The 23,716-nt window shown below is 38.3% G+C and overlaps 1 protein-coding gene across 1 annotated transcript in view; it reads right to left on the reverse strand.

Annotated features, from left to right (window-relative positions):
• The window catches only part of LOC115412081 (polycystic kidney disease protein 1-like 2), a 74,613-nt gene that overhangs the window by 32,618 nt on the left and 18,279 nt on the right, over positions 1–23,716 (reverse strand). Inside the window, exons 6-16 of the mRNA XM_030124374.1 lie at positions 22,778–22,902; positions 17,539–17,659; positions 17,253–17,384; positions 10,619–10,732; positions 10,136–10,250; positions 9,289–9,479; positions 8,974–9,204; positions 7,939–8,040; positions 6,642–6,820; positions 5,697–5,843; positions 1,068–1,267 (exon numbers count right to left, since the gene is read on the reverse strand). Coding sequence (XP_029980234.1) covers positions 1,068–1,267; positions 5,697–5,843; positions 6,642–6,820; positions 7,939–8,040; positions 8,974–9,204; positions 9,289–9,479; positions 10,136–10,250; positions 10,619–10,732; positions 17,253–17,384; positions 17,539–17,659; positions 22,778–22,902 — 1,657 coding nt within the window. The remainder of the gene's footprint in view (positions 1–1,067; positions 1,268–5,696; positions 5,844–6,641; positions 6,821–7,938; positions 8,041–8,973; positions 9,205–9,288; positions 9,480–10,135; positions 10,251–10,618; positions 10,733–17,252; positions 17,385–17,538; positions 17,660–22,777; positions 22,903–23,716) is intronic.

Consider the following 23,716-nt stretch of genomic DNA (forward strand, 5'->3'; position numbering starts at 1 on the left):
TCTTTCATGGTTTTTGTCTTCATTTTGTGATTGTGAACCTTGTGCTCCTACATGATTAGTAAACTAACTGAAACTGAGGCCAACCTAGTTTTACAAATACGGGGGAACTGGAGAATAAAGCTACGACGGAGTATTAGGACCACAGAAGAAAAGAAAAACAGTGGTCACTACCAGAATAAAGTCATAAAATATGGAGATAAAACCTGTAATTTTATGAGAATAAAGTCGAATACAAAAAGAATCACGATGTTATGAGAATAAAGTCGTAGTTCTAAAAAAACCCCTCATAATTTAACAAAAATGTCACTCGTTTATGAGATTAAAGTCGTCATATTCCGACAATAAAGCCATAATACTACCAGAATAATGTGGTAATTTAAAAACAGGTGATCTAAATCTGCTAATTTCCCAGAATCCAGTGGTGCCCTGCTGGTCCACAGCAGTAGTATCTGTGTTGGATAAAGGACTGGATCTGAACTAGACTCAGTAAATCTGCTCAGTCCCAGTAGATCATGCATATATTCACTGGGGTCAGTCCACGGTCTACTGGAAATGACCTTTGGATCAGCTGGTTCTGGTCCTAGTTTTGGACCCTTTGGATCAGCTGGTTCTGGGCCCTGGTTTTGGACCCTGGTTGTCAGTCCTGATGAAACCATGTATATTTGTTTCAGGTCCAAATAGCGCTGATCCCCTCCCCCCTGGATCAGGTCTGGATCCTCCATGTGTGTCCACATGTCAGTGTTCATGGACCACTTGTTCTTTGGTAGCTCGTACAGATCCATGTCCAGTCCAACTGTCCTTCATTTAATTTCATATTTCACATTTTCTCTTTTCTCTGGCTGTGTTTACTGCTATACTCCGTCATGTTGAGCAGGTTGGTTTAAGACACTCAGTCTGACTTAGAGGGGCGTGGCCTGAGGGGAAGTGACGTATGTGCATACCCTCGATAGACCTAACGCATATATAATCTAATCCAATCCAATCTAATCTAATACACTGCAAAGACTAAATGCACTAAATGACCATTTCACTGGCCTTAGTTAACCTGTGCATTTAAAGTGCCGTACCCAGGTCCATGGTCTGTTCAGAGGGGTCCGTTGGAATGCCATAAAACATGATGCTGGTCAACATGGTGCAGAGCAGCAGCGAGAAACAGCAGGAAACCCTCTGCACACATGTGAAGGAGCTCCTCGGTGGCCGACTAATCACAGAGTACCACAGGTGCCCATCACTGAAGTCTTTAGCTGTCTTCATGAAGAACAAGTTACTGAAAAAGAAATGCAACAAATGTGGCAAGGAAAAAGGAACATATATAGAAACACATAATGGACTGAACACAGTTCCAGTCATTTCTTTACTCGACCAACAATTATGTTATACAAGCAAAATGCTGGATAGAAAAAGAAATAAATGTCATTTGATAAAGACAGACAGAAGAAGACCTGCATATCTACACTGTAAGCCTGGACTTCATATTGACTAAAATGCTTGTAGCAGGAAGTAGAACGTAACAATGACATCACTGGTAAGGAGGGGGAAGGGAAACTTATAAATGAGACACACCTGAGAGCTGTGTGTGGAAGGAAACTCAAACAAAGGAGAGACTGGAAGGAGGTCAGAGAGAAAGGAGAAGTGAGATTGACAAGGAAAGGAGGAAAAAAAAACAAAACAAAAAAAGAAAACCTTAATGTGACTTTAACGGAAGAATCTGGAAATGGACCGGTGTGGACCCAGGAGACTTTAGAAGAGAAGCTGAATCCCTGGAGCAGGCGGACCGGTTCTGCTCGGACTCAGCAGTTACTCTCTCTTGGAGGACACCCACAACCAGATAAGTCCTTTTTTTTCCTCAAACTCTCCTGGCTTCTCCTGTCTGGCCTGAGGATACCCCTGTGTTCTCTCTCTCCCCCCTACTCTACACATATATGCCCCTAACCTCCAACCTGCCCTGAACTGGACCCCTTCATCTTTACCCCTTCTCTCACACACACACACACACACACACACACACACACACACACACCCCTGAACTGAACTGATCTCCATACTCACATTATCCCCTGGAAAGAACTGAAGGACCCTGAAGCTCTACATACATACACTCCTACACACTCATCCCCTCTCTACCTACATGAAAAAACTATTGTGTTCTGAAATGGACTACCTAAGTTTGATTTAATGTCTGTTTAATTTACTGTTTAATTCCTGATTTAACATGGTTTTTTTTTAGTTGATGAATAATAAATGTTTTGATGATGATGCAGATGATTTTGAAATGCTGATTTACAACAGAGAAAATTAAGAAACCTTAATTTTATGTGTTAACCGTTGTCTTTTGTAACAATGAAGTGAGCAGCTGGGTTTCTTTTTTTTGTTGTTGTTGTTTCTTTCACATTTAAGTTTAATATGTAATAAATTTGACAGGTGGAAGGTAATTTAACCCTTCTCCTGTCTGGCGCCCAACATTTTATTTTTGTTTGTTATTGAGACTTCTACGTTACAGAATCACAATCACAATGTACTTAAATGATTTCAGTTTTATTACATTACTATAAAATGTTCAGTATATTCTACTAATTTGTAGACATAGTCGAAAGTATGAAAAAGTTTAAGCTGAATGGATGTAAATCACTCAGTTTTAGTCATGACCATGATCTCTGCATTGCACTGTGGGTATTGGGCATGTTGTTGAAAATGTGTTGTTTTTCTGTACAGGGGTTCAGCAGGGTTGTGGTGTTTGTGTTAATTTGGACTTAATGTGTGTATGTCAGTGTTTATTGGCCTTTTTGTGTTTGTTTTTGTATTTTTGTAGAGCTGCACCATGAGTCAGAGCCAGAGGAAGAACTATGGATTTACTGTTCATCTGGGATTATGCTTCTTCACTGTAAATCTTCATGCCTTGCCAAATTAAAAGTACTTTCTATGCTGGCAAATTACTTTAAGTTAATTTCCTGCCTAACTTCCATCCACGCTACAATATACCAAGCTGAATAATTATACAAAGCCATATATATTGCAAAAGATTTTAATTTAAATCAACTTGTAATTGAGTCCAATGAACTGATGATATTAAGTCTAATGATTATACAAAACAACTGACATTGCAACAAATTTTAAATTAAATTAACTTGGCATTTAGTGTGTTGTACTTAAAATAGCAATTCCATTCAAATCAAGCATTTAAGTTTAATACACTCAAGTTTTCATTATTCATTACTTAAATTTTTTAAGGCACTGGGTTACCTCAGATTTTTTAAGTGAACTCAACGTATCCGGTCTGACTGTATGTTGCATTTATGAATACTGTGGTGGATCTCTTGCCACCACCCTCTTGTTATTAGTAGTTTTTGTTACCTCCGTCAAGGAGGTTATGTTTTTGCCAGGGTTTGTTTGTTTGTTTGTCTGTCCGTTAGCATGCAACATAACTCAAAAAGTTATGGACAGATTTGGATGAAATTTTCAGGGTTTGTTGGAAATGGGATAAGGAAGAAATGATTAAATTTTGGTGGTGATCGGGGGTGGGGGGGCCCACGGGGGGGGGGGTGCAGACCACAAAATTTCATCAAAATCTGTCCATAACTTTTTGAGTTATGTTGCACACTAACGGACAGACAGACAGACAGACAAACAAACCCTGGCAAAAACATAACCTCCTTGGCGTGGGGGGGCCCACGGGGGGGGGGGGGGGGGGGGGGGGGCACTGATCAGCCTTGGCGGAGGTCTGCGCTCTCAGAGTGCTTCTAGTTTCATGATTTTTTTGTTTAGTTACAGTTAATGATTACATTGCACAGTTTAGTTTAAGCATTTTATTTAAACATTCTAATGTGGGTGCACACATTAGTTATGTTTGAATTATTTACTCACATTGTTCTTCAGTTCGCAGACAAAAGACCAGAAAAAGGGGCGTGGCTAGTATTTAAGACGGGGGGGGAAGGAATTAATATCCCAAGACTGGGGGGGTCACTGTTTGTTTCTTTGTGTTAATTTCGTTGTTTAAATTCTTGGTTTAAATCACATTGGTTTCACACAGTTAGTATTTTGTGTCTAGTAATGGTTATTTGTTTTTTTATGTTATTTTGACTAAGTTAATGTTTTGGTTTAATTTCTTAGTGTAATGCCTCCCCCTTGTGTTTGATTTGGGTTAGTCCTTTTCTATTTAGGTCAGTTTTTGTTCTGTTGCCGTTTGCTTTAGTTGACCTCAGTTGGGCCCATCTTTGTACATTTTGTTAACTGACATTTTTTGAGCTTGTGTTAACATTTTCTAATTTCATTAAATTATCATTTTTCCTAATTTTACCACCTTTGTCCTGGTCCTTATGTTTGGTCCTCTACAAATACTATACGTAACATTCTTTTGCAACTACTGAAAAAAAGTTGCTGGTACAGCTTGTTGATGACCACACAAGCAGTTTCATGCAGATTCAAGCTGAAAAGGATTCTACTGGGTTTCTGTAAATTGGCTTTAGAGTCTGGTTTCAACCAGTTCTATATGTAAAGTGTCATGAGATAACTTTTGATATGAATTGGCGCTAGGGATGGGAATCGATAAAAATTTAACGATTCTGATTCCATTATCGATTTTGCTTATTGATCCGATTCCTTATCGATTCTCTTATTGATTCTCATTGGGTGAGGGAATAAAAGAGTACAAACAGGTGTGTTTGCATTAACTGTCTTTTACATTTCCATCTGCACAGAAAATATACCACATACAGTATGTACAAATAATAACAGATGACGCCGGGCTCGGTTTGGGGTGTACAGTGAAAGTGAAACTAATGACGCTTTACTAATTCCTCTATTGCCGCATTTCCACTACGTGGAACCGTTCAACTCTGCTCATCTCCCGTTGTTGTGCACCTCATTTCCTTTCCTCTGCCCTCTGAAACTTGTGTTTGAGGGGGTACGACGTTTGTTCCCCGCACCAGAACCGGAACTGGGCGTTCACTCTGCCGCTAGATTCACAAGTGTCGCTAAGTATCACATCAAATACGTGACATTCCTGTAAATGAATCGCATGCTGTGAACAAATGTTTGAACATACTGGAGGGATTCCACCCTTTTGAAGAAATGGAAGCTTTGACAGTGTTCCAGTGGACCTGGTGTCGTCTGTTTGGACCTGGTGTCGTCTGTTTAGACCGTTTCTGCCTCAACGCCATGTTGGCTACGTTCTGACCAAAACAATGCAGCGTACACGTGACGTCATCGCGCATGAGCAACGAAGGCGGAATCGATAAGCAGAATCGTTAAGCAGGCAGGCAAACAATTCCAAGGAATCAAGCTACTGGGAACCGATTCTCAAAAAGAACTGGTTCTTGATTCCCATTCCTATTTGGCGCTATATAAATAAAATTCGATTTGATTTGATATGTTATTCTACAGATATGTTTTACGGGAATTCAAATGACTAACATAAGGTTCAGGTTTCATGTCCTGACTTTACAAATGTTTACCTCTTCGCTGCAGCCGCCCCCACCCTATGGAACTCACTCCCACAAAACATCAGGAGCTCAGACTCAATACAAAACTTCAAATCACTACTGAAAACTCACCTGTCCAAACTTGCATTTTCTTGAGCCTCTTTTTTTTTTCTCTCTCCGTTCTTTTTGTTTTGCTCGTTTGTGAAGCGTCTTTGAGTATCCAAAAAAGCGCTATATAAGTGTGATGTATTATTATTGATTTTACTGCAAACATTTTACCTGAATCTCTTCATTTCCATCTCTGAGGAAACAGGAAACATTTTATCCAAAGAGCAATCGTCCATGTCGATGCTAAGCCAGGAATTGCAGATAAAATGCCATTTCTGCTCACTTTGTAGGTCCTGCACAATGACACTGCTCAGAAACCTGAGGGGAATATCAAACATAGTAATTTCAACAGCTTTAAATTAGATGTCAGCTTCATTGAAGGGATGAGTGGGGAACATACTACATGTGAGGGCGGAAAAACATGTATTTGAATAAAAGTGGAAATAAGGCACAGGTGTCAAACATGCGGCCCGGGGCCAAAACCGGCCCGCCGAAGGTTCCAATCCGGCCCATGGGATGAATTTACAAAGTGCAAGTTAGGGCGTCAAACTCAAAAATAATATCATAATAACCTATAAATAATGACAACACCAATTTTTTCTCTTTGATTTAAGGCAAAAAACGTTAAATTATGAAAATATTTACATTAACAAACTATCCTGTAACAATAAAATGTGAATAACCTGAACAAATATGAACAACCTGAAATGTCTAAAGAAAATTAAGTGCAATTTTAACAATATTCTGCCTGTTACTAAATGTTTTGTGTCTTTGTAGATCTGATCTGTAATGCACAAGTATAAATGATAAGTCAAGGCAGAATATTGATAAAATTGTACTTATATTTCTTTACAAATTTTATTTTTTTCAGGTCATTCACATCCTTTTTATTTGGATAGTTAGTAAATGTAAATAATGGCATAATTTAATGTAATTTTTTGCACTAAAACAATTTGGAGTTGTCATTATTTATTGGTTATCATGCTATTATTGTACTGGTTTGGTCCACTTCAGATTAAATTGGGCTGAATGTGCCCCTAGAAGAAAATGAGTTTGACACCCACTCAACCACACAGATCCATCAGATACTATTGTGTTGTTGGACTGACTTCTTACCAGGCCGGATGGCTGCCGGTGTTGTTGTGCCACAGCCTGATGCCTTGCAGATCTCCCAGACAGAACGGTGTCGTCAGCAGGAACAGATCTACAGCCCCTCGTTCAAAAACAGACCTTTGTGGATCCGTCAGGTGATGCACTCCACTGTTACCCTCCGACCCCAGCAGAATTATTGCCACCTAAAAGCAGAACTAAAGTTAGTAAATACAGTAATTCACAGCTCAGTAATAACTGTACTACAGAATTGCGAAAGTAATTATTGACGCATATCCTCCTGAGCAAGGTTATTATCGTTAACGAAAAGACGAAAACTAGAATTGAAAAACATTTTCGTTAACTGAAATAAATAAAAACTAGAATTAAAAGAAAAAACAATAATCAACTGAAATTGTATTGTGTGCTTACAAAACTAACTAAAACGTATAAAAATTATAGATAAAATTCCCTTAGTTTTCATCTTTGTCAATGTCGTATTGATACGAAATCGATGTATTTCCCTCATGTAATTTTATCTGCTGGCACAAAATCCGTCACTTGTGTTCACTTGTGGTTTCCAGTCGTCTTCTGGTCCCACTCTACCTGGAAAAATGGAGACTAAAGTTGGGAGAAAGCAGCAGAGTCCTGTCTGGGATTTATGTGAATATGACGGAGAAGAAGAGAAAAGAGACGACAAAACTAAAATACTAAAACTAAGCATTTAGATCAAAATGAAAACTAATAAAAACTAGCAAACCTGCTCTAAAAATGAATTAAAACGAACTGAATTGGAGAAAAAAGTAAAAACTAAATAAAACTAAACTATAACAAAAAATCCAAAACTATTAGAACCTTGCTCCTGAGACCCAGTAAGTAAACATTTTCACCTAACCTTGCTGCCTCCGTCCACAATAATATACATTATATAGACAAAATGTCCTCTAAAATTAATGTTTATTTGCAACATAGTATAGCAAACAATTACATGATCAAAAACAAATTCATTTTAGCAAAAAAAAAAAGTCTCTCTTTTGAATGTCTGGGGTCGCCAGAAATTTGTGATGTTAAAATGGGGTCATGAACCAAAAAGGGGTGGGAACCACTGATATAACCCATCACTAGATCATGCATGCATGCATCATACACTGCATACTAGGAGCAGTGGCCTCGCCATATCAGGCGCCATATCACACTCCGCTGCTCTAGGGAATCGAAGAAGCCGACTCTCCAGCCATCTAGGCAATGGCTGCCCCAACACAGAAAAAAGCAGGAAACTTGAAAGAACTTTGATTCAGAGTGGATTTCAGTTGTTAAATTTGACCTGAGAGGATGTGGAGGCGCCTCTCCGATGCCCAGTGCTCACACTCAAAAGGTATCGATACTCATCCAACGGGTCATTATCGTCCAGAACAGTCACCTTCACCTGTCGACAGAACAGAGTTACAGAGCTCTGGACCAAGACAGACTTAAAAAAAAGGGAAAAGGATGGTCTTTTTGGCAATGAAGTACTATTAGAAGTACTTGTTGTTTAATGTGGGTAAGTTTATTGTAGATGTGTCGCCTAGTAAGCACAGTGAGGGTGATGGGGGGGTGGCAGCCCATAAGGACAGACAGTGACTTTGTGGCTTCAAACCAGAACCACTGAATTGGTGTGCAGTGCCAGACAACGTGTATGTAAGTGAGTTATTTTGTGTGCCATTAGTACATTTATCTATTGCATAGCCCAGGGCTCTCAAACTCATTTTCTTTCCAGTTCCACAGTTGGCGGGGATTTGATCTCCAGTCCAGTCGGACCAGTAAAATAATAACAAAATAACCTATAAATAATGACGACTCCAAATTTTTGTCTTTGTTTTAGTGTAAAAAAAACACCCATTAAACTATGAAAATACTTTTATAAACTATCCAAACAAAAAAGATGTGAACTAGAAGCACTCGGAGAGCGCAGACCTCCGCCAAGGCTGATCAGTGGCCCCCCCCGTGGGCCCCCCCACCCCCGATCACCACCAAAATTTAATCATTTCTTCCTTATCCCATTCCCAACAAACCCTGAAAATTTCATCCAAATCTGTCCATAACTTTTTGAGTTATGTTGCACACTAACGGACAAACAAACAGACAAACAAACAAACCCTGGCAAAAACATAACCTCCTTGGCGGAGGTAATAACCTGAAAAAACGGAAATTTCTTGAGAAAAATAAGTACAATTTAAACAATATTATGCCTCAACATATCATTTCTACATGTACATTATGGAACCAAACAACAAAGACACTAAATACTAATAGGCAGAAAATGATGTCTCCCACTTGTGGTTGTAAATTTTTCACGACAGATGACTGAGATGAACCTCACCTTTGCTGTATCTTGTATGTCTTTTCGTCTCGCCCACACAACCACCAAGAGATAAGCGACAAAGAGCGCTCCCACAAAACACACAACCACCGGATTCTCAGCGAAGGTCCCGAACAGTTCAGCGCTACGTGACGGGTCGACCAGATTAGGAGTGACAAAGAAAGAGCCGCCGAAGAACGTGAGGTGGTTGCAGAGGCACTGAGTGGTCAACGGTGTGGTCTGAATACCAACCTTCAGAGGTTTCACATTTTATTAGCATTAACATTTGACAGTACGGTGTGTATGCCAGACTGAAGAGGTTAGTGAGGGACTCACCCTGCATCCATTATGGCTCCATTCCAGTAATGACTCATTCCAGAATTTACACATTGTAGAAATAGAAGTGATGGATAAATTGGCAGTGATGAATTTTATGCCAGGACCAACAATGGGCCTCACTAACAGATAATGTAGTCCAGTGTTTCCCTTCAACATCTTAGGGTCGATCAACCAGGTGTATTTCTCCTCTTTATGAAACACACAACACCACGAGTCACAAATGAATCCCAAATGATAGCAATCATAAGATAAAAGGCATAAAAGATGTGGAGTTAATTTCTTCCAAACCAAACTGATAAAAAAAAAGCCATCTTTTTGCAAATCCACTGTATGATTAACACACTAGTGCATTTTGAATGAAAACATAGACAGTGACCTTCAGTATTAGGTTTGTCTGAAATAACATCCATTATTCAATCAGTTTCTGTTTAGGAGGATTCTGTTGGGTTTCTGTAAATTGGATTAGAGTCTGGTTTTGACCAACTCAATATATAAAGTGTCATGAGATAACTTTTTTGTTGTGATCTGGTGTTATAGAAATAAAATTTGATTGACTGAGTGATTTGATTGGTTTTCCCCTGTAAGTCGCTTTGGAAAAAAGCATTTACCAAATGCATAAACATAAACATAAAAACATTTAGCGTTAATGCTAAATTGTTGTATTAAGATAAACAAAATACATACAATATTGAAAGTTCTACAAAATCAGTACATTGAATCATAACATTTAAGTCTTCATTTGTTTGAGAGATTTGTTAAAATTTTAATCTGGGTTTGTTTAAGTTTTCACAGACAACTCTCCATCAAACCCTTCCTGCCCCAAACTAGACAGACTGTTTCTTACCAACTGTATCTCCACGGTGAGGCATCTCTGTCATGGTCACGTAGTTTGTATCAGTCGGGTAGTTCATATGACCGAGGAATACTTTAAAAGGTAACGGGTCTTCTGAAGGCACCATCTGGATAGGACAACAGATGGAAATTAGCTTTTCTGATAAATCTGGTGCATGCATCTTGTTCTTTGTAACTAATGCCAACACACACTGTCCTGTAACTAAACAAATAAATAAATACAATGACACAATTATATCACGTGTTTCAGAGTAAAAATTAAAGAATCTGGAAGAGCTAAACTCATAAAACGATGAGAGAAGCTAAAAACATATTCAGATACTGTAAAACAATCAATAACATTAATTCATAACCAAAAGTAGGATAGTAGTGGTTAGAGCCTCTGTAACTCTATGTACACTACATCATAATACAGACTGACATAGCTTTGCACAGTAAAATATATTTTTATTAATAAACTAAAAATAAAGTAAACCTTTATAACCAGGGTGATGTCATCTGAAGGTACATGTACAGTTGATGTGCTGTAGTTCCTCAGGTCCAAAACAGATGTGTTCACCTGCTGTCCGGTAGGACTTGGTAAAAGAATCTGTGGGTCCAAATGGTAGAGAATAAGTTCACACACAGACAAGATAATAACTACAACTAGAAGCACTCGGAGAGTGCAGACCTCCGCCAAGGCTGATCAGTGGCTCCCCCCGTGGGCCCCCCCACGCCAAGGAGGTTATGTTTTTGCCAGGGTTTGTTTGTTTGTCTGTCCGTTAGTGTGCAACATAACTCAAAAAGTTATGGACAGATTTGGATGAAATTTTCAGGGTTTGTTGGAAATGGGCCCCCCCGTGGGCCCCCCCACCCCCGATCACCACCAAAATTTAATCATTTCTTCCTTATCCCATTTCCAACAAACCCTGAAAATTTCATCCAAATCTGTCCATAACTTTTTGAGTTATGTTGCACACTAACGGACAGACAAACAGACAGACAGACAAACAGACAAACCCTGGCAAAAACATAACCTCCTTGGCGGAGGTAATTAAATATAAAAGATAATTTTTTCAATAAATACAGATTTTCTTCTTGTTTACTTACATTACAGGTGTCAAACATGCGGCCTGGGGGCCAAATCCGGCCCTCCAAAGGGTCCAGTCTGGCCCTTGGGATGAATTTGTGAAGAGCACAAATTACACTAAAATATGAACAGTCCTTTTAGTTCAGGTTCCACATTCAGACCAATTCATCTCAAATGGGCAGGACCAGTAAATTACTATCATAATAATATATAAATAATGACAACTCCAAATGTTTCTCTTTGTAAATGTAAATATTTTCATGTATTTACACTAAAACAAAGTATAATTTTGCAAAAAATGAGAATAACCTGAAATGTCTTAAAGGAAGTAAGTACAATTTTAACAAGATTCTGCCCGTTACTCAATGTTTTGTGTATTTGTAGATCCACTGTGATCTTTCAGTTATACAGGGTGGGGAAGCAAAATGTACAATATTTTGAGGCAGGGATTGAAAGACAGTGTATGACCAATTAGTTTATTGAAAGTCATGAGAATTTATTTGCCACAAGATAATGTCCATAATAGAAAATGTTTTTATTCTATGTGTCCTCCTTCTTTCTCAATAACTGCCTTCACACACTTCCTGAAACTTGTGCAAGTGTTCCTCAAATATTGGGGTGACAACTTCTCCCATTCTTCTTTAATAGTATCTTCCAGACTTTCTGGTAACAGTTTTGCTCATAGTCATTCTCTTCTTTCCATTATAAACAGTCTTTATGGACACTCCAACTATTTTTGAAATCTCCTTTGGTGTGACGAGTGCATTCAGCAAATCACACACTCTTTGACGTTTGCGTTCCTGATTACTCATATGGGCAAAAGTTTCTGAAAAGGTATGGATAATAGTGTTAGGTATGATTATGACATCAGTATATGTTTGGGTTCAAAACAATTGACGTTGTGTCTGCTGAGAAAAAACAACTAAATGTTCATTGGAAATTTTGCTTCCCCACCCTGTAATGTACATGTGTAAATGATAAACTGAGGCAGAATATTGTTAAAATTACACCTAGTTTTTCAGTTTTTTCATGTTATTCACATCTTTTGAAAGGATAGTTTGTAGACGTAAACCTGTTCATAATGTAAATTTACTTTTTTTCGCTCTAAAACATGAGAAAATTTTGGAGTTGACATTATTTATATATTATTATGTTATTATTTTACTGGTTCGGCCCATTCCAGATCTAATTTGGCTGAATGTGGCCCCTGAACTAAAATGAGTTTGACACCCCTGGCTTACATGATGTGAATTTAATTAAATTAATTGAAGGAATGTCATCCAGGACAACAGCCTGAGCGTTGACTTCTATGCAGTCATTTGTCTATGTAAATCCATAAGTTCACTCCTTAATTCATTTTGCTCTTCGGCTTCTCTAGACCACCAACAGCACTAGCTCCTGTTAGTTTATACATAACACTATTTGGTATATTATTATAACTGTGGGATGCTGATTGTTTGTTGTTGTTGTTCAGGAGCAGATGAAAGGTGTTGAAAAACTCAGGAGCAAGTGAGGATTTTAATAAGAAAACTGACCCAAGTCCTTGAAATACAAATCAGTTTACAGGCTTTCAATGACGAGTGACTCACTGCACAAAACATGCATCCACACAAACTTCAGCTGAGGGTTGAAACGTGTAAATATTAAATATTGAAATGTTACAAATCCAGCACTGGCGGCTGAGAGGGGAAGCTCTTTGTCGGCTTACATCAAAAAAATTGTCAAGTTATTTAAACATAAATTTGGCCCTCTGTTCCTTTTCAAGAAAATGCTCAGTGACCTTATCGTACCAGTAAGCGTCTTTTCCAGGGACTGGACCAGTGTCCTCTGAATGTCCAGCAGAGTTAGGCTGTTTAGATGGTCTTGGCCCATTGTGTTGCGGGTGTAGGACTGGAGCCTTTTTAAACAAGAGAAGCTCCTTTCACTCTGACCAAGCCAACATTATGACTGATTTAACTATCTACAAAACGATATTAAACTCAAACAAGAAATAAATTATGGAACTGAAACAAGAAAACGTTGAAATTATGTTAAATTGAAACAAGGAAGTACAATGAGTGTGTTTTATTTACAGTGCAAGAAATGATCAAGTACTTTCGTAGTGGTTTCTCTCTCGATTTCACAGCAGAATGTGTGACGGTATTAAACTGAACTGTGTCAGTGAAGGAGGAGATCTGAAAATAGCTGTCAATCAAACGAGATTTAGCCTTTTGACCGATCCTCCAATCAGCACGTGGAAGCTCACAGTCCGCCCACAGCTCCGTTCACCCCCAGAGACGCTGAGTGTCCGGGGGCGGGACAACATTGTGGCATTTATCCAATTAGTGTCCAGTTTAGAGTCAATGAAAAAAAAAAACAGTTCCACTCAGTCCCATTGAAGTGCATGGACGCTGAGCGTCTACGGACAAATGCACTGAGCAGAGATGGAATGAGAAAACAACGCAATGGGAATGTATGAGAAGTGAACATAGAGTCCGTTGATTTGTGATAAAGCTGATTCTGAAAGAACTCGTCTGTGAGATGAACATGTTCAAACACATTTGTAGTCAATGAAATGTCAACACAACCGAACATATTTGACCATTTAATTTTTGTCATTTCAGGGGAAGCTGGGCTTCTCTTGCAGTCTATGAGAAATCATTTCTGAAATCCAGTATGATGTATTTATCACCATAATGTTCAGTAACATTTCACAAAATTAGCTTTTGTCTTTTGCGGTTGAGTTCGCTGATTTTTAACTGAAAAAGGTAAAGAAAAAAAACATCCATCAAAGGTTCTCTATGTGGGATTTATTTGGGTTGGTGTTACCGCTGTGATAGAGGAGCAGAAGGGACATACTGAAGAAAAACAGATCCCAGGCATCTTCACAGAAGTCCGTGTACAGATGTGGGGGACATTTATCAGCGTAGAATTGCAGTTAGCTACAGTTAACAGATGATGATCTCCAGTGTTTTTTTTTTTTTAATATTCTGTGTCATAGGCCCAATCCTATTTCACCCCTTGGCCCCTGCCCCTTACCCCTACCCCTCAGTTTTGTGCGTACTCATGAAGGGGTAGTGTTGTCCCGATTCTCGATGAAATGGAGGGGAAGGGCTAAGGTGGAGGACTGTATAGGCCTCGAAATGGAGATTTTTCAGGGCCACACTACTACGAACGGAGGGGTAGGAGAAATTTCCCATAATTCTGTTTGAATCATTGGCAAGATGGAGGTAAAAAGCCAAAAAGTGCAGCAGTGTGATGAAAGAAACACACAAATGTACGGATTTTCTTTGTAAACAACTTAATCATTTGATCAACTGTTTAATGCCATAGATTTACAGAACGTGTTATCCCTGTGGATCTAAAATGGTGTATTTTGCACATCTTCCCTGAGCAGTTTCAAGTTATTGGAAGAAAAAGGAAACTTTTAAATTTTTGTTTATTACAAGCCAAACGAGTTATTTCTTTGAAATGGAAAGATATTCAAGGACCCACAGTGAACCAATGGATTAAAAAAATGTCCTCTAACCTGGCACTGGAAAAGCTGACGTACCTGGATAAAGGAAAGATCAAAGACTTTTAGAAGATCTGGACGCCTTTTTTACAGTTTTTAAAGGACTTGTCTGTATAGTCAACCAAGTTGTGTCTGTCAAGTATTTTTTGTTGCCTGGGAGTGGGTGCTATTTTGTGGGTGGGGGGTGGTAGGGATGGTTTTGATGTGTTCATGTTTTTTGCCTGTTCTTATAAAACAATGAAAATGGCAATAACTATATTTATGAAAAAAAAACAAAAAAAAAACTTCAATGCCATTTCAATGTGTTATAGACCAAATTTCTGTGGTTTATAGTTGATAGCTGCAAAAAGATGACCAAAGCCCATGGAACAGAGGTGGCTACAGGTACTAAGGCTGAGGGGTGAACTGGGATTGGGCCTTATTTTCACATGAAAAATGCCACTTTAGCATATTTTCCTACAAGCTTTAACATGGGTCTGTGTATTTATTGTCATAAAATATTAGATTTTTCTGTGTGAGAAATATGTTTTCCCACAGGATCAAGGTAAATTTTTTCAAAAACTTAAATAAATGAATAAATAAATCCAGTTTCAAAAAATCCAAAAATTGGAATTCATTCATCAATTTGTGCACTGCACCTCTCCTAAAGAAAGAACATTCATTTTCTGAACCCACTTTATCCACACAAGGGTCATGTGGGTCGCTGGAGCCTATCCCAGCTACTTATGGGCGAAGGCGGGGTTCACCTTACCAGTTCATCGCAGGGCTGACACGGACAAACAACCAAACATTCTCACATTCACACCAAGGTTATTATTGTTAACGAAAACTAACAAAATGACGAAAATTAGAATTGTAAAAACATTTTCATTAACTGAAATAAAAAAAAAAAAATAATTAAAAGAAAAAGCCATAACTAACTGAAACTGTATTGTGTGCTTATAAAACTAACTAAAACGGATAAAAATTATGGATAAAATTCTCTTCGTTTTTGTCAATGTCAGATTGATATGAAATCAATTTGTTTCCCTCTAGCAATTTTATCTGCTGGCACCATATGATATCTAACGGTCCGTCACTTGTGGTTTCCAGTCGTCTTCTGGTCCCCACTCTGCCTGGAAACATGGAGACTAAAGTTGATAGAAAGCAGCAGAGTCCTGTCTGGGATTTATTTGAATATGACGGAGAAGAGGAGAAAAGATATTAAAAAAACTAAAACTAAACTAAAACTAAGCATTTAGAAAAAAGAAAACTAATAAAAACTAGCAAACCTGCTCTAAAAACAAATTAAAACTAACTGAATTAGAGAAAAAAAAAGTCAAAACTAAATAAAACTAAACTATAATGAAAAGTCCAAAACTATTAGTATAACCTTGATTCACACCTATGGGCAATTTAGATTAATGAATTAACCTATCAGTGCATGTCTTTGGATGGTGGGAGGAAGCCGGAGAGAACCCATGCAGATACAGGGGAGAACATGCAAACTCCACACAGAAGGTCCCACCCCCATCGACTGGTGTTGGAATTGAACCCAAGACCTTTTTGCTGTGAGGCACAAGTGCTAACCACTGCACCACCGTGTCACCCCAGCAAAGAACATGTCAAATTTGAAAAGAATGGGGGAGAATAGTGTCCGAGATGGGATGGACAAAAATCTTGGACGGACAGACCCATTGTTGTCCTCAATTTCCGTTCACACAGCTCTTTTTTTCCCCCTCAGAGAATATATGCAGGAAGATGAGACTTTGTCCCCCTGTGCGTCAGGGCTCTCAAACTCATTTTGTCTTTCAGCCCAATTTGATCTGCAGTGGGCCGGACCAGTAAAATAATAACAGAATAACCTATAAATAATGACAACTGACAATTTTTGTCTTTGTTTTAGTGCAAAAAAAACCCATTAAACTATGAAAATACTTACTTTTTTAAACTATTCAAACAAAAAAGATGTGAATAACCTGAAAAAAACTGAAATTTCTTAATAAAAATAAGTACAATTTTAACAATATTCTGCCTCAACTTATCATTTCTACATGTGCATTATGGAACTGAACAACAAAGACACTAAACACTGAGGAACAGGCAGAAAATAGTTCAAATTGTGCTTAATTTTCTTTAGACATTTCAGGTTGTTCATATTTGTTCAGGTTATTCACATTTTATTGTTACAGGATAGTTTGTAAATGTAAATATTTTCATAATTTAATGTTATTTTTTGCACTAAAACAGAGACAAATATTTGAAGTTGTCATTATTTATAGACATAATGTTATACTTTTTTCACATCAAACCGAGAAGAAAATCTGCAGTCATTCTTTTTTGTCAGTTCTTCTGCTGTTATTATTTGACTGTAGATCAGATTGGTCTGGATGTGGAACCGCAACTAAAATGAGTTCCACAGCCTGGACTGTGGAATTTTTACACTTTGCAAATTCATCCCAGGGGCCAGATTGGAACCTTTGGTGGGATGCATTTGGCCCCCGGGCCACATGTTTGACACCCCTGATGTACATCATTAAGGTGTTTTAACATTCAGACAACACTGACCTCAATATCCTCAGTCAAGTCCTGAACAGCGATACCGGAGCCATCTTTTGTTGCAAGGGACAAAGCAGCTATTGGGCCACTGATGTTCCCTCTCGGGTTCCACGAAAATGGATTTTTATCTAAATTGAGCATCTGTAAATACATTTATACAAACAGAGAAAGAAAATGCCACATATAAAATCTTGAATTTACTCTATGACTAAACCAAGTGTATTAAACTACAAACATATCAGACATGTATGTGTGCAGATGAACATGTGGACACACAATACTGATGATGACGTACTTGAACATCCACTGACTTCTGAGCAGATACAACATGAGACGGCAGAGCTTGGAGAGAAAACGAGGCACAGGAGCAGTTGGGAACCTTCAGAGAAGCTTTTTGTAAACTATCTGGTACCACTCTGAGAGAGAAGAAAGACTGATGTTAAAGCTGTGATTGGGTTAAATATTAATTTGATTTTTTTTTTTTTTTCCTTCTATGACCAACATAATTTTGTTAGCATAAGGGCAGGCCTTAGGTTTTGTAAATACAGGGTGGGGAAGCAAAATTTACACTGAACATTTAGTTGTTTTTTCTCAGCAGACACTATGTCAGTTGTTTTGAACCCAAACATATACTGATGTCATAATCATACCTAACACTATTATCCATACCTTTTCAGAAACTTTTGCCCATATGAGTAATCAGGAAAGCAAACGTTAAAGAGTGTGTGATTTGCTGAATGCACTCGTCACACCAAAGGAGATTTCAAAAATAGTTGGAGTGTCCATAAAGACTGTTTATAATGGAAAGAAGAGAATGACTATGAGCAAAACTATTACCAGAAAGTCTGGAAGATACTATTAAAGAAGAATGGGAGAAGTTGTCACCCCAATATTTGAGGAACACTTGCACAAGTTTCAGGAAGCGTGTGAAGGCAGTTATTGAGAAAGAAGGAGGACACATCGAATAAAAACATTTTCTATTATATAATTTTTCTTGTGGCAAATACATTTTCATGACTTTCAATAAACTAACTGGTCATACACTTTCTTTCAATCCCTGCCTCAAAATATTGTAAATTTTGCTTCCCCACCCTGTATATCTCACAGACTGGGTGCATTGTTTGTGGTATGTCTCCACGAAATAAAGTAAAAATAGGACCAGTGTCCCTGTATCTCACCAGCACGTTCTATCAAAAATAATTAATGACTTGAATTTGCAAGGTTCTGCCACTATGTTAGATTCCTCTGCTCTTGATGCAGGACATCTATCTCCCAATAGAAGTGAATGGTACTTTCACTTGTGGATATCTCAACAAATTAAATGAAAGTCAATGTATGACTTCCTATCAGTGTTCAATAGTAACTACAGAGATATCTCTAACCATTTCCCTTACGGGTGTTAGAAAATATTGGTTCTGCAATATATCGCGATATTTCATTTCACAATACTGTATCGATATTAAAAAGTACTCTATCAATATTTGTAGGCATTTATTCAAATACAGATATTGTAGAGGTTCATTTTTGGTTTTTTGTGTTTATTTTATTTATTATTATTTAACACTCTTATTTAATAATGTTGGCATTGCACAAAAATACTGTTCTGACGTTAGTTCTGAACTAATAGAATATGAACATTTGAACAGGATCTTAGACTGTAATGTCTGTAAAACAGAATTTCAGTTTGAACACAGGAACATTTTGTGATGTAGCATCAGATCCAGTTGTGATCAAATAAAAATGTGTTTAGTATTTGTGCATATTTCAAGTGTAATTCAATTCTTCAAGGAAATAATCATTTAAAAAAAGAAACAAAAAATTGTCTTTTTAACAGTATCATGATATATTGTGATACATTGTATCGTGATCCTAATATTGTGATTTATATCGTATCACCAGATTCTTACCAATACACACCCCTAATTTCCATGTTACAAACCATCAAAATATGGTCCATTATAAGTAAAGGTAAATGTGTAATATTTCAAGAATTTGTCAAAAATCCTAATTTTTCAAAACTGGGAGCACACTTTGTAGACAGTGTCCCAAGGAAGCTACAATTAAAAAAAAAAAAAAAAAAAAACTGAATCCGACCAGTAGTTTTGCCGGAAAAGTTGTTTGAAGAACTTGCTAACGAAGACGATGACGAAGACAACGGGACACAGCATCCTCACAAGAACTCATGGCCTATCAGCCGGTGAGATAAAGACGGCCAATCACATTGTCAGAAGTAAATGTTGAACATTTTTGAAATCCAATATTCAAGAACAAAAACAGTTAAACTTTGAAAAGGTACTAAGAAAGAGCAGACTTAGGGCCTGATTTACTAAAGGTTTGAGCGTGTAGTAACGTGCGTTTGACTGTGCACGCAAAAACATGTTGAAGCTTATCCACTAATGGTGCACAGAGGTCTGTGCCTCTCAAATGGGCAAAATAGGTCGCACAACCCATTTAGCGTGTTTGCCCTGATGAATATGTAATGTGGGCGTTTCTGCCACAACGCACAAAATTACTGGGAGGAGTAGATGCAAATATTTAACTGATTGAGGTGGCTGATTTTGCGTCTATATTTAGTGCGTCTGAAAGGCAGGTTTAAACTGGCACAGCTTTGAGCAAAACTGGCTGCAGGTGTTATAGCAAAGAAGCACACAGGCGTAACCAAAGGCAACGCAGAGAACCAATCTGTTCTTTTCACATCAACATTTTTGGAATGATGGGAGAAAAAAAATAATAATTTGAGACATATGACCCCCCACTTTATGGGCCTGCCTCTCATGCCCGGTTCCACCAGTGGCACATCACCATTAGGTCAGGACCGACTACTGAGAGACGACTCTCTCTCGCTCTCTCTCTCTTTCTTTCGTGTGCACGTGCAAGGGAGACGGAACGGGATGGGTTCTAGCTCTGCACAACACACACGCACCCATGCGCACACACACAAATAGCGCTGTCCACAGTGTTGTGACTGGACTCCTACACCGGCTATATAAGCGGATGTTTTTTTTTTATATCATGCCCACGGACTTAAAGGTTTTCATTCACCATACAGAGCGACATAAAGAGAGAAGGCATTCATTTCACTAATAACACACTTCACCACTGATAAACAACACTAGAGAAATACCCATTCACCCCTCAGTGTGGAAGAAGAACAACTTCATATTTATGAGTGCTGGTGTATCCCAGAGCAGTTTTTACAGCGCACTGTCTCCATGACGACAACCAGTAGTGCACACAAAATCCTCATTGAATAAGGGCGGTCTCCAAGACTTTGCACCTGTTGTCATTTGCACAGGCAATCTTAGCTGATCACCCCTGACATGCAAATCAATAGCACACACATTTTTCAGTGCAAGCAAGCACATTTGCGCCCGTCATTTGCGATCTTAGTAAATCAGGCCCTTAATTTTTTTCAGACTTTTTTTAGTGGTGGGACCAGCTTTAAGACCACTTTGACCACTTTGTGACAGTCTCTCTCACATCTTTGAACCACCACAACTTTAACTTTGATCTTGGACATGACAGCTCTGGCCTTTAATTTCAACACCATTTGAGACCATTACTGTTGGAATGTCATTTCAGTGCATGTTTACGTCATTACTGTGAACACGTAAAACTTCTCCACTTCACAGTCATTAACTTGCCTAATAGCAGTTTTAATTAGTGGAGTTAGAATGCATGTAAATGCTCAGTGACTCTATCATTCCCACAGTGGGCGTTATTCACTACCATTAACACTTTCAGTGCCATGGGCCGATTAAATCGGCTTTACGAAAACAACCTGTAAAGTGCCACGGGCCGATCAGATCGGCTTTGGAGAACACGCCATATTTATGTACAAACAAACCATCCACCCCCATTTCTTTCTCACATTTCGATGACGTTCTTTCTGTGTCCCCCTTTTGAGACCAAGCAGACGGGAATTTGAGGTCACGCGACCGAATAATATGTTTATATCTTTTTAATGTTTCTTATTCTCCGGTGTTTCATCAGAGGGAGCCCTCCATGCTGGGGGGCGGCTGTGGACTCCGGGGGCTGTGGCGCCTTCTCTCACTGGGGTCCGCTCCTTTCTGGTGGGTGGGGGTCCCAGTTGGCCCTCTCCCACTAGTTGGGATGCGGGGCTGTGTTGCTGGTGCCTGGTCGCCGGGGTCGGCGGCTGCATCCTGGTGCGGATGGCTCCCTGAGACAGCGCCTCCTAAACTGATGTTTTACTTTTACTTGTACATTTTTGTTCTGGTCTACCTGTGCTCAGTCAGTCTTCTTAAGTATGTGTGAGCTTGTGGGTTTGCATGTATATGTGTGTGTGTGTGTGTGTGTGTGTGTGTGTGCGGGTGGGTGTGGGTGGGGGGCGATACTGATTTTTAAACTGATATGTAAAGCACTTTGTGCTACAGTTTTTAATGTATGAAAAGTGCTATATAAATAAAGATTATTATTATTATTATTATTATTATTATTATTATGAATTATGCAAATTACGATCAATAATGAATCGGCTGCGTCCGGTGCGTTTTGAATCTAATCAGCAATCGGTCAGATGTTACCGAGCGGTTTCCTGCAGGATTCTTCAAATATTATAAAAACAACGCAAAATACTGAAAAACGGCCAAATTCTGTGGCACTTTTAAGGCTTATTAGCCCCTTAACTGTCTGGCACCGAAAGAGTTAAAGATAATTTATAAAATAATGTACTGATGTGCATTTGCTCTGGTCTCGGTCTTTGGCCTCAGTTTAGTTGGTCTTGGCTACAATATGAGGGGGCTTCAAAAAGTTTGTGGAAAAAGGACAGTTGGAAAAAATGGTTTGATACAACATAAGCTCCATCCAGGTCAAAACACCTGTGTAAGCATTGGTACCAGCCTTTAAGTGCATCTGTGTAGAACTGAGGGCTGCACAATTTAAACCCTATCAAAACTGTGTTTTTCTTCCACAAATGTTTTGAAGCCCCCTCGTACTAGCATTTAGTGTGAACTTGCATTTCCATCATTTATTATGTCTGAGTGTGGCGCAGAGTTATTATCTCCTTAAAAAGCAGAACACTCAACGTAAGAACTAGCTCTTATGGCTTTCATGGTTTTCACCTCTAGATTTCACTAAATATTACACACAAATGTATATTACACATGAACATCAGGCACAGTTGACCAATGCTGTCAGATAAAACACTGTAATGCAGATATCTAGAACAGCAACATTTTCTCTGGTTGTTGGATTCCAAATAAGTAGCTGGATTTTTTTATGTTTGATGAGATTAATTAGCTTTTCCACAGTAACATATATTATTCCAAACACATTATAATGCAAATTTATTGCAGCAATCAACAAATATACTAAACAGCACAAACACAAATGAAAAAAACAACGCATGGTCTGAAGGGATCAATCATAATGGATGCATCATGGAGAGAAACTGTTAAACTGTTATTTGGCTGTGTAATACAGAACCATAAATTTATCTTATATATATATATATATTTTTTTTTTTCTCTGCAAGCCAAAAGACAACACGAACTACACACTGATTTAAAACGTACCTGTTAACCAACACACTGACATGGCCTTGCTGGATAACAGTCGGTCCTTCATCTGTGTCTTTAAATGCTAACAGTGCACGCTGTATATTTTTCCAAGTCCCAAGAAGAGCATCGGAGACATTTTTCTGGAAATGATGACACATATTATTTATGAGACTTAGAGTTTTATCATAAATGTCATTTAAATTAAACGATATTGCATCCTCATCCACCCACCAGATCAATGGGGCTCAACCTGACCATATCTGAACAGACAGGACGGTGCATGACATGTCCCCAATACTGAGACTTAAACCAGTGTTTCCAACTCCTCAGGTATGAAAGTATATAACTATGTCTGTCCTAAAAGTCACTAGAAGTTGCTAAATGACAAAATTACCCAATTTGCATAACAGAAAATGTGTATGTAATTGTAATGAACGATGTAGGAGAGAAGAATAACTTTGTGGGACAGACAAAAAATTAGTGTAAAAACACCCTAAATACATTTAGCTCTAAAAGCTCTAGAATAGAATAGAATAGAATAGAATAGAATAGAATAGATCTTTCTTGTCATTGTACACTGTACAACGAAATTAACAAGGAAAAGCTCTTCATTTTCTTCAGTTTGGTTTGATCTTTAACTTTCCAATTCACTTAGGAGACTACAAGAAGTCACGGTAAAACATGCACATTTTTAACCGGAACATTTTTAATTTTCAATCTACATTAACAATCTAAATGGACCAAAAAGAGACAATAGATAAAATTGTCAATGTTGATGGGAGTGATTTATACTCAGGGCAGTGATTTGTTTTAGACGAAGAATGATACGTGCTTTCATGTCAGAATCTCCAAAAGTCCCCAATAACACCAGAAAAAGGTGATAGATTTGTCACTAATCATTTTTTTAGTCTCTAGAGGGGTCTGAAAAATCACTAAATATACCAACAAAGTTTC

Source organism: Sphaeramia orbicularis, chromosome 21, assembly GCF_902148855.1.
Source record: "Sphaeramia orbicularis chromosome 21, fSphaOr1.1, whole genome shotgun sequence".
In the NCBI taxonomy this organism is placed as follows: Eukaryota; Metazoa; Chordata; class Actinopteri; order Kurtiformes; family Apogonidae; genus Sphaeramia; species Sphaeramia orbicularis.